At 36.3% G+C, this 12,338-nt stretch overlaps 2 protein-coding genes across 2 annotated transcripts; both read right to left on the bottom strand.

Annotated features, from left to right (window-relative positions):
* Window positions 1-2,332: 2,332 nt before the first annotated feature.
* LOC132278379 (uncharacterized) lies at window positions 2,333-2,866 on the bottom strand. The gene has a single exon (XM_059780171.1). It carries the CDS (start codon window positions 2,864-2,866, stop codon window positions 2,333-2,335), a length of 534 nt encoding a protein of 177 aa, XP_059636154.1.
* A 2,742-nt stretch (window positions 2,867-5,608) lies between these two features.
* LOC132279808 (DNA repair protein RAD51 homolog) lies at window positions 5,609-11,074 on the bottom strand. The gene is given in 8 exon segments (XM_059781849.1): window positions 5,609-6,105; window positions 6,208-6,329; window positions 6,656-6,785; window positions 7,658-7,771; window positions 7,850-7,944; window positions 8,319-8,410; window positions 8,593-8,965; window positions 10,507-11,074. Coding segments are annotated over 8 exon segments (1,146 nt in total). The 5' UTR covers window positions 10,603-11,074; the 3' UTR covers window positions 5,609-5,981.
* Window positions 11,075-12,338: the final 1,264 nt, after the last annotated feature.

The raw sequence follows: 12,338 nt of genomic DNA, 5'->3' as shown, positions 1-12,338 counted from the left end.
ACTGCAAATCAAAGTTATAGTCTTCTAAGAATTCAACCCATCGCCTCTATCTGTTGTTCAAGTCCTTTTGGGAGAAAAGGTACTTGAGACTTTTGTGGTCCGAGAACACCTCAAATCTCTCACCATACAAATAGTGTCTCCAACACTTCAAAACAAACACGACTGCTGCTAACTCTAAGTCATGAGTAGGGTAGTTAAGCTCGTGAGTCTTCAACTGTCGAGACCCATAAGCCACTACTCTATCATCTTGCATCAGTACAACCCAAATCATCACGTGAGGCGTCATAATAGATCACATAACCCAAACCACGCTCAGGTATCACTAACACCGGAGCCGTAGTCAACCTTGTTTTTAACTCTTGAAAGGATGACTCACAGGCCTCATTCCATGCAAATTTAATCTCTTTCCGGGTCAATCTGGTCATAGGAGCTGCCAAACGGGAAAAATCATTCACAAATCTCCGATAATAACCCGCTAGACCAAGGACATTCTTGGGTTACTCCCAATTAAAAACTGCCTTTACCTTTGAATGATCAACTAAAACCCCACTTTCCGAGACAACATGTTCCAAAAATTTCACCTCTTGTAGCCAAAACTCACACTTTTCATATTTGGCATACAAACGGTGCTCCCGTAGAATCTGCAACACTATACTCAAATGGACGTCGTGCTCCTCCCGGGTCCGTGAATACACAAGAATATCATCCACGAAAATTACCACAAACTGATCCAAGTAATCGTGGAAGACACGGTTCATTAAATTCATGAATGCCGTCGATGCATTAGTTAAACCAAAAGGCATAACAAGAAACTCATAATGTCCATACTGCGTACGTAAAGCGGTCTTGGGAATATCCTCCTCTCTAACCCGTAACTGATAATAGCCTGATCTCAAGTCAATCTTCGAAAAACAACTGGCTCCCCTCATCTGATCAAATAAATCATCTATCCATGGCAAATGATACTTGTTCTTGATGTTGGCATGATTCAACTTCCGGTAATCAATGCATAACCTCAAAGAACCATCTTTCTTTTTAGCGAACAAGACCAGTGTACCCCACGGTGACATACTTGGCCGGATGAAGCCTTTCATCCTCAATTCATCAAGTTGTTTCTTCAATTCTTCCAATTCAATTGATGCCATACGATACGGTACCATAGAGATTGGCGCGGTACCAGGCATCAAATCAATAGCAAATTCCACCACTCGGTGTGGAGGTAACTCATTCAAGTCCTCCGGAAACACATCCAAAAAATCACGCACAACCGCTGGATAATCAACCCCATAAAACTCAACGTCATCATCGGCGAAAAGGCTAGCCAAGAAGAACGTTTGCCGATCCCGACCCCTAACACCATAGAATGAATGAGTGAGAGGATCACACCAATCTCCCACAAAATAGAAACAATCCCCATCCGGGGTACACACTGAAACTCTGCCCCTGAAATAATCAATAACAGCTCTGAAGGACGACAACCAGTCCATCCCATGAATGACGTCAAATCCCGTCATCTCGAGAAGGATGAGATCGAACTCAAGAACACGTCTGGCAATTGTGATGGAACAACTCCTACAAACTCTATTAAGAGCAACTGAACTCCCGATAGGCGTGTCAACACAAAGCGGTCTGTCTAACTGACTGACCTCCAAACCCAATGCCCTTGCAAATGATAAAACAATGAATAAATTAGAAGCACCGAAATTAAACAATACACGAGCCCAAGAATGGGACACAAGAAACATACCCCTGACAACTGAAGGACTGAATGGTGGCTCGACTGGAGTGAGTGCAAACACGCGACACTGGGTCCTCTGCCCCTAAGAACCGTCTGCCTGATAACCAGACTACTGAGTGGGTGTACTCGAAGAAGCTCCCCTACCAAGTCGAGAACTCTGGGCTGACATAACTGGCTGAAACGGCTGAGGTGGTGGTGGCGGTCGAAACCCTGACTAAACTGTGGCAGACTGCATCTGCCTCTGCTGTTAACCTCCACCTCTGCCCAAACTATTGCCCCGCTGTGGACAATCTTTCACCCTATGGCCCTATTGGCCGCACCCGAAACATCCACCAGATGCCACCTGAATCTGAGTACACTGGGACTTGTGATGCCCTGACTGCCCACATTTGAAACAAATCACTTGAGTTACCTGAGCCTGAGTGCATTGAGACTTGTAATGTCCTGGCTGTCCACATCTGAAACAAGTAACATTCGATCTAGGAGACCCCATGGACACTAAAGCTGTGGATGCGGATCTGACTGACTGCTGTCCCCTGAACCCTGACTGCTCATACTTCTGCTTCTTACTTGATTGACCCTCGGAGAAAGCACTCATACCCTTGTTGTGCTTGTAGGACTCCCTGATAGCCTGCTGTCCTTGCTCTCAGCCTCAACCACTAAGGCCTTTCGCACTACTTTTGCATACTCTGTCGGTTCTAAAACAGCTATAATTGGCCTAATAGTAAGATCAAGGCCATCAATAAATTTCTCTATTTTTCCTTCTTCATCATTAGCAATCCCCGGTGCAAACCTCAAAAGCGATGTAAACTTGTTTTCATACTCTGTAACTGTCATGTTTCCTTGCTTCAACCTATCAAACTCCTTATTTAGTTCCCTCCGCTTAAGCGCTAGAAAGTACTTCTCATAGTATAACTTCTTGAAACTATCATATGTCATAGTATCCAAATCGTGCGTGTGTAAAACGATCTTCCACCATATCTCAGTATCACCAATAAAATTGTAAGTCGCCAATATGATCTTCAACTTGTCCGTTGCCAAGTTCATGGCATTAATATGCTTCTCCACCCTATCTATGAAACTATCCGCAACAAACGGATCTAGGCCGCCCTCAAACAGAGTTGGCATCAATTTCACAAACTTTGCAATGTGATAAAGAGTATCATTCAACTCATTTGTCTTTGGAGGTGGTGGTGGTGGTGGCGGTGCCGGTGGTGGCACAAACTATAACGATGACGGACCTGCTGGTCGAAATACTTTGAAAAGAGCTGCCTCAACAGCCAATTACAATTGTTCCTCATTTATCTGAAAAGGTGGATCAACGGTCCCCTTCACTTGTCCCCCTTTTGGTGGGACCAAATCACGCAACAAGATATCTTCCTTAACTTGCTCCTGATCCCTTTCCACGGGATTGGAGCTAAAACTTTCCCCGGGATCCCTTCATGGTGGCATGATGCTATAAGAAAAAGGAAACAGATAAAAAACGATGGTACTAAAACACGTCCGAAAACTGAGTCCTCACATGAATTGCTTGACAAGAATGGAAACACATAAACACCTTCCATACTCCCAAAATACCTAACTAAGGATAAACATGATCATGCTAATAATATACAACAACATTAACCAATTAACACGTAATTATATAAGCATTTAAACAATTAAGCATGCCTTTCAAATAATTAAACACCTTAACACATAGGCATATAAGCATGCAATCACATAAATAATTAAGCAAGTAAACAAATAACTCAACTCCCCATGTAATCCTAATTAGGCTTCCACCCGTCGTCCTAATGGTATTTGAACCATCGTTCTGATACCAAATTTGTAACGCCCCAAAAGGATATACCAAAATAATAATAAAAATATATATAAAATTTCGGCATAACCTCCACAGAAAAAGTCCCTCTACGACTTGTTGAAATACAAAAAATAAACGCAATGGCCTCACTGGGCCTTAAATCTAACATATCATGTCCCAACGTACAATACAGATATTATATTACATTCCCAAAATGACTACATACATACAGAAGTCCCGTTCCTCCATCTCATCCAAACAAGGGATACACTTTAGTTACATCAATTTACAGTCCAAAATGTAGTAAGAATTTAAAAGTCCATAACTTATAACATTATACTAATTAAACTAAAGTTTTACAAGGTAGTTAATATTACATTTACAAAATATTAGAGTTTAATACAAAAGATAACAAAATAGAATGGGTCTTCGAGCTCGTCTAAACCTGTGGTGGATCGTCGTCCGCCACCTCTTTTCCATATCCTGAAAAAATGTTAAAAAAATAATAGGGTGAGCATAAACTCAGTAGGAAGTGTCTAAGACACACTTCTTATATCCCTGTGAATCCATACAATGAATAGATAAAAAGTGAATGGGATCATGCTATAAAGAAACGCACATTCTCAAATACAATAACGAGTATGTAACAAATATCAACCAATTACAAGTTTACCACAATGTTATGAAGTACAATGTCATGCAGATGTCACTTCCCATCTTCCGAAACATTTCTGTTTTAACTTCCAAAACCGTTAGTGTAATCCGACCTAAGGCACCTCCAAGGCGTCGCATCCGGCCTAGTTAGCTCAACCATACTCCCTTCTAGACTACACTAACATCACGGACCACTAGGCACCTCCTAGGCGTTCGGTTTTCGCAAACTCCTTTAAAAAATTATATATTTTTTTTCCAAGAACAAATTTCATTTATTTTAAAACATTTTTCCTCATATTTCTTCCCAATGGATGCATAAATGCTTCATACTTCATTTCATCAATTCAATCATAAAGTTTCCACATACATGTTTCAATAAATTAATAAGTTACTAAAAATGGACAACTCATATTCTCATTTCTCATTTTACTAGTAATTTAAATATACAATTCACAAATTCATTTCCATACTCATAACATAAATTGTCATAGTAATTGAAAATCATGAAAACAAACCAACACTAAGCATGCTTCTTTACAAGTTAAAAATCATCATACTAATAAGCCCAATTAGCACATAACACACATTTATCACCATCAATATAAATAACCCTAATAAACATAATCACAAAAAAATTAAAAGTAAGCATGCTTAAGTCAAATTAAGGGAAAAAATTCACAAGAAATACAAGAATTAGTGGATTAGAGCACCCCTACCTCAAATTGATGAAAACCCTCAATTTAAGCCTAAGAACCCTAGAATTTTGAACTCCTTAGAGTGCACCAAAACTGAAATTGTTGGTACTCACAAGTAGATCTCGCCGTGCTCTTCAATTTGCCACAAACGGCACCCAAAAATTCCAAGTATGGAAGGAGGAATCAAAGCTTGAAATTGAACCAACAAGCCTAGCGGTACCAGGCTCTTACTTTCCAAAGGGAGATTAGGAGTTCAAATTTCAGTGGAAAACTTGAAATTGAAAAAGAAAAAAGAAAAGAAAAGGAAAGAAGCTACTGAAATCGGAGGAGAGAGAGATATGCAGAGAGAGAAAAAGCAGTCTAATCAAAGGCCTTTAGGCCCTTTTGTAGTGTCTAAAGTATTGGTGGGGTCCACTAGCTTTATTTCTTTTAACATTATATATATATATATATATCTCACAAATATTACATTAAAATTATCCTTCCCTTTCCCTCATAACTAATGTTATCCCTTTTTTCTTTCCCACCATACTAAATATTGCCTTCTACGGGCCTAATTAGAGTGTCAACTTAAGTTCCAGTTTTTAAGAGGGGTGTGTGACTTTAAATTTTAATCATGGTTCAACACAGACAAATCTTTATCAAACTCACAATTGACCTCTTGCATAAGCAAAACCTCAAGACTCTATAATATGATGAAGCATTCATAAGCACCACTAACAAAAAGGGACATCCATTAAGCAATCCTCCATGAGAATACAAGAACATTTGGAGATATCATATTACAGCGAAAAGAAGAAAAACTGCATTAAAGCACAACTGCTCTACAAAATTTTAATGTTCCTAGAAAGCAAAAATCCAAGGTTGACATATCTTGCTTGCTTGTATATCCGTAAATGATACAAGGACACATATTAATGAACAAAATGTCCTCAAAAGAAGCTGGTAAGGATCAATCTTTGACATGGGTAACAACACCACCTTCTGCAGAAATTCTAGACCATGCTCCAGCTTTTCTATTTCAAGAGCAAGCTTGTCACGGGGCAAGCAATAAGGAAACCAATTGTAGCACAAACAGAACCGATTAGGATCAGTCCTTCACATCAGTAACACCTTCTGGAGAAATCTGAAATCGTGCTTCGGCTTCAGCTAAGCATGGAGAACTTATTACTTTACAAATACGCTCCTCCGCTCTTCCCTTTCTGAGAGCAAGCCTGTCAAAGGGATGGACAATGCACAGTGAACTATGTATAAACAAGGAATGTGGATAATAGGGGGAAAGAAGAGAGAGAGAGAGAGTTGTAGCACAAACAAACCTTGTTGTAGAAGCATGAGCCATAATGTTACCACCAATTGGTTTATTTTGAGGCCCAGCGAAAATGGCAGAACCATCCACTTGCGCAACAACTTGGTTTGTAATTACAACAGCTACACCAAACTACATCCAAAATAAAAAGAAATAAAGGGAAAAGGAAACCGTATAAGTAACAATATTAAACTGTAACTTACCAGGGGAAAAAGGAAGATATATATATATATATACATATACATATATATATATATATATATATATTTATATTACTGTAACTTGAGGTGTAGCATCTAAATTTTGTGGCAAATCCTGGTAAGCATATAACCATATACAATTCACAATAAATCTAAAATATTAAGGGAAAAACTTGTTAAAAACTTATCCACGCCGAGGAGAATTCCTTAAGCATACAACACTGTGTTGAGTCAGTCAACAATGGAGATGAAGACTACCTCATCGGCTAATTTCTGAAGGCTTCTCAAGAACTTTGCAAGATGCATTTGTCTGGCTGACAGTTCTCCCCTTCCCGAAAAATCTGTTCTATAAAGAGCAGTAGCGCTGTCCACTATCATAAGAGCAAACCTATATGACCAAAATTAGTTAAAACAATTAGATTGAGCGCCTGCAATACTTCAATCTTGAATCCAGCTCAACTCAGATAGACTAAGGGCATGGTATCCATGGATTCTTTATATAATAAGATATTGTAGGAACTGTTGTGCTTTTAACTACTCAAACCTCTAATATATTGTTCTGATTTTGCATGCATGAAACTGTTCGTTAAAATCAGTGCATATATGTATATATGCTTGTTCACTATATTCTAGAGTTCTTAATTCTAGAAAACTTTTACGAGATAATAAATTCGATTAATTACAACATAGAAGAGCCAATGTTCATTTGCTTACAGAAGACAAAAATGTACTGTCAATAAAAATAGGAAAAAAATTATGTCCCTATTTCTGAAAAAATGGACAAGCTTGAAATAAAACAAATTTCTTAAAATGTAAACTTGGTCTTAAGGCCCATATTATTGGTTTTAAATTCTAAAGTAAGCTTGGCCAATATGAATTTGCTCACAGGATATACATGCCTAAAATTGACTCAAAAAATAAATATGTCCGTGGTTTAGTAAAGATGCACGCGCTTGAAATAAAAGCACAAGTTTCTTGAAGTAAACTTAGATGTCAATTTTCCAGCTTAACCATGATAAATACAGAAATACCAAGCCACATACATCTGCTACAAGCAATAGTTTTTTGTACCTTACAAAAGGCAAGCATGTTCTATTGTAACCACTAAGCCAAGAGTGAAGACAAAAGTTCAGTAAAGTTCAATCAGAAAAAGAAAAAGAAGCCCATGACAAGGACAGGCGTGACATTATTCTGGTCTTAAACAGAGCTGATAAGAAAATATTAAGCAAGTGATCCAGAAGCAAACAAATTAAATGATACCTCGTTTCCACCATCATTGAAGCTGCTTCAAGCAAAAGCCTTGATTGATGATCGGTGTTATAAGCTCTAGCATAAGCTACGTTCTCTAAAACATCAGCACCATTCAATCCAAACCTACACCAGGCAACACCATTAAATCATTAACTACAAAAAGAAATGCAAAATGTTCATTTTAAGGTAGCTCTACAACACCTGTCTGCTATCTGTAAGAGTCTCTGGGGCCTGAATGTTCCCTCAGCATCGATGTACATTGCTTTTCCTTCACCACCACCCTGATCTAATGGAAGCTGAAATATTGAAAATCATAGAGGCATGTTCTGAATGAGTTGCATGAGAAGAAATTCAAGTAACAAACATATGGATGTTTACAAAGAAGCAACATAATAATGAGTTTGCTAGGCCAATATAGTTAATCTCAGATGACAAGCTAAAAATTCCAGCAACCCAACAGTTCACTCCATGAGATAGAAAAGAAAGGCAAGCACAAAAAATAATGTCACCCTGATAAATAGCTGTCATTATCAATCTTTGGCATCCCAGAAGTCTTGATTGATTCAGTTGAGTGAAGCATGGTTTATGGAAACATAAAAACAGAACAGGGAGCTTATATGTATGTAAATTGATGCATTGTCCCCATATATAGAACTCAGCTACTTCTTACTTGGCAAGTGACGCAAAGTGTGTGACACAGCTGAGTCTTTCCCGAACGGAACTCGCCATATATTTCTGTTATAGATCCTGTCTCAATTCCTCCTGCCAAAGACAACCACACAAGCTTATAGTACTACATAGTATCACCTTTAATCAATTATTCTTGGATTGGTACATGTGTGCGCGTGTGTGCATGCATGCGTGCATGTGGTTAAAGAACTAAATATTTAGTTTAAGGTAGTATTCAACGTTCAAGAAAAAATTGTAACATCAAAGAAAATTACCCTCTAAGACCTTGTCAAGTTCTCTTGATCCAGAAGTTATCTGAATGATTTCAAGCCTCTGAGCATGGAGCTGGCTGGCACTGGTGAAACCCAAAGGAACCAATTTGGAAGCTGTTAACACGCAAGAAAAACTACACACTTTAAGATTTTATTCTCATTTATCTGGTAAATTTGCAGATGAAAGGAATAAAAAACATAACAGCAACAATAGAAAGAGTGTAAACATGCCAGCCTCAATGATCTTGTCAACTTTAGCTTCGCTGATTCCTTTGATCTGCAGAAGTTCTTTCCTAGGAGAATATGCAACAGATTCAACTGTGCAGAGACCCGCATCTTTTAGCTTCTTTACATCAATGGAAGCAATCCCAGATGCCTTTAAGATGGAAATTTAAAATAAATAAATTTCTCAACATTAGTTTCGGACCTTATTTTTCTACATGCCACTAGTTTTAGAGCATATTTAACACAGTACTAGTTGTGAGAAATGCCTCAAGAAATCAACACAACAACCTGGAATTTCCAAAAAATTTAAATAAAAATATGCACACGATCTCATGGTTATAATTGTGAGAAATGCCTCAATAAATCAGCATAAAAACCATCTGATTTTACAAAAGTTATGAAAAATTAGCCAAACGAACTCATAGTTGATCAACAAAAGTTTCCTACTTGCTAACATAAGTGTTAAAGTTAATCAAGAAAATTGGCAGGGTTTTCAACAATTCACAGTTCTCAGAATATTCTTAAAATTAAGAAAATAAAATGATAACTTGATGCAAAATCCCTAATTATGAGAAACAAAAGGAATTGGAGTTAGAATGGCTAGCAAATAACAAACCTAACCCCAGCATGAAAAGACGAAAAATTAACACAAATCTTTGTATAACAGCACTTAATAACAAGAATAGAGAATGAAAACAAAACCCATTTGAGAATCTTGAGCAATAGTCGACAAAATTGGATCATACCATTTCCAATATAATTAAAATTACCAAATCCAATAAAAGATAACCCATTTGGGCGTAAGACAAAAACAACTATGACCAACAGAGAAATCAAGAAAATAGAAGGTTGATTTCCATTTCCAATAGAGAGTATAAATTACCAAATCCAATAAGAAAGCTGATAAAACCTTCTTAGTCAAGTCGAAGGACAACCCATTCAGCACTAGACGGAAACAACTATGATCAACAGAGAATTCAAGAAAATAAGGCTATCATAGTTATGAGAAATGCCTCAAGGAATCAACATAACGACCCGCCGATTTCCTAAAGAATTAAAAATACAATTATATAGACGATCTCATTATCAGTCAACAAAGGCTTCTCACTTGCTAAAAAGTTGAAGTTAATCATCAAAATAATTGGTGGGGTTAGTCAACATTCTCAAATACTCTGAAATTAAAGAAAAACAAAATTGATTACTTGATGCAAAATCCCTTCTTATGACAAAGAAGAGGAATTAGGGTTAGATTGGGTAGCTAAAAACAAACCTCATCCTAGCACGAAAAGAAGAAAAATAACCACCAATCTTCCAATATAGCACCAAATAGCAAGAATAAATTGTGAATGCAAAACCTATTTCCGAATCTTGAGCAATAGTCAACAAAATTGGATAAAATGAAACCCAATTCCAATATAAAGTAGAAATAACCGAATCCAGCAAAAGGGATGATAAAACCCTTTTAATCAAATAGAACGACGACCCATTTGAGTACAAGTCCGGACAACCATGACCAAAAGATAAATCAAGAAAATAAGAGGTTGAACCCTATTTGAAGTAAAAATGACCAAATCGAAGCTTATAAAACCCTTTTATTTAAATCGAAAGACAACCCATTTAGGCATATGACCTAAACAACTATGAACAATAGAGAAATCAAAAAAATCAGAAGTTGAGAACGACAGAGATTACCTGAAGCTGTTCAACCGGAAAAGGACCATGCTGAATCTCTTCTAGGTCTTCGTGTTCTTGGGCCTGGGCCGTCTTCTGGTGTCTCTGCTGCTCCATGGTGGCTGTTAGCAGGCGATCTGTTTGGAGAGAGGGAGAGAGGGGGGGAGAGAGAGAGAGAGAGAGAGAGAGAGGCAAAAGGAGGACAATGGCGAGGGAATGAAGTGATTTTCAAACGCGTTGTGTGGCGCCAAAAGAAGCAGCTTACCCTGTACGTTTTGCGCTTTCCGAGTCCATGGATTTATCAATGGTCCCAAATGATAAGAAGTTTGGGCCTCCTCAAATTTTGTATTGAAGAAACCAAAACCCAACCCAAAATTCAGAACCCAAGTCTAGTGACAATTGCAAGTCATAATCAAGGGGCGATTTCTGGCACTTTATCCAATTTTTAATTTGTTTTAAAATTTAGAAGATAACTATTTTTTTTATTTTTTATTTTTAAATTATCAGGGATTTATCTAAATTTTATCACATTGCATGGATTTTGTAATTTGAAAATATACCGCAAGCCATAATTTCACTAAAAATACTATTTTTGGAAAGTACAAAAAAAATTTCAATCTCAAATTCAAAGCACTCATTTAATTCTCTCAAACGGCAACATAAATTTAATTTGTTTTAATAAAGTGAAGCACTCTGTCTTTGATAGACTTATATTTAAGCTGTGGCGTCTACACTCTACAAAAATTATTAATTTTACTATTAAAATGTAAGTGCATATATAAAATGTATAATATTTTAAAATTATATAAAAATTGGTGAGACTCTAAGATGTCAGACCATAAAGATTTTATATGGTAATAGAAGTTGGCACCACAAATGAAGGACTACCAAAAATAATAATAATAATAATAATAATAATAAAGATAAATTATACTGAATTTTTTTTAGATTAGGTCAAATTTAACATAAATTAATATTTTAATTTTAATTTTCAATTACACCCAAAATTATTTTTTGAGTTCTGACCGGTGCGAATTGACCTATTTCTTTTTCTAACAAAACCCACACTCATAAAAGTCTATCTCTCTATATCTCTCTATTTCTACACACACACACACACACACACACACACACACACATAACAAGTACTGTAGTTACTTCAAATTTGGAAGACATAATATGCCATTCGATCACACTTGTCACTTGCTCATTAGCACCTAAGCTATTAAATGTTAGAATCAAACTTTGGTTTTGCTTCTCGTTGGAGTTTTTCCATACATAGTCCATAAATAGTCCTTTGTAATATGCTAGGCGAGTGTAATGAAACTGGGAAAAAAATAATAATAAATTCAGCTTCTGATGTGTGCGCAAAGTAACAATATATATATATATATATATATATATATATATATATATATATATATATTTCAATTTAGCAATGATGTCTTTTAAGGGAGTGTTCCTTGTATTTGAGAAGATAATAGTAGAACTAACTAAAAGGAATGGATAAATTTATTTTTATAAAAAAATAAAAAGAGATAAAATTGTCTAATAAACAATAGTTACCTAAATTATACAATCATTTTTACAAGTTTAAATTTTTAACTTTGATTCGTTTAAAAGTTTTGCTTAATTAAAATTTATAAAAGTATTTTTCTTAAAATTAAACACATTTAAAAGTATTTTTCTTTTAGGTGGTTGAACAACAATCCCAAACCGATGTTTAGTAATAAATCAACAATGTTTTCTTAAAATTCTTCAAAACGGCTACCACATAAAAAATATAAAATAAAAAAACAAAAAATAACAACTCCCTAAAAACGAATATACTACATTTGTAAAATGATAAAAAT

Source organism: Cornus florida, unplaced genomic scaffold (assembly GCF_030987335.1).
Source record: "Cornus florida cultivar Cherokee Brave unplaced genomic scaffold, ASM3098733v1 CherokeeBrave_3.0.0_Hap2_Chr10, whole genome shotgun sequence".
NCBI classification, from domain to species: domain Eukaryota; kingdom Viridiplantae; phylum Streptophyta; class Magnoliopsida; order Cornales; family Cornaceae; genus Cornus; species Cornus florida.
Note: the sequence above shows the minus strand (reverse complement) of the source record. Positions and strands in the feature narration are given on the sequence as shown.

What these genes read in the sequence shown, in the direction of transcription:
- LOC132278379 (XM_059780171.1), bottom strand. Translation starts at nt 2,866, where the DNA reads ATGCCAACTCTGTTTGAGGGCGGCCTAGATCCGTTTGTTGCGGATAGT.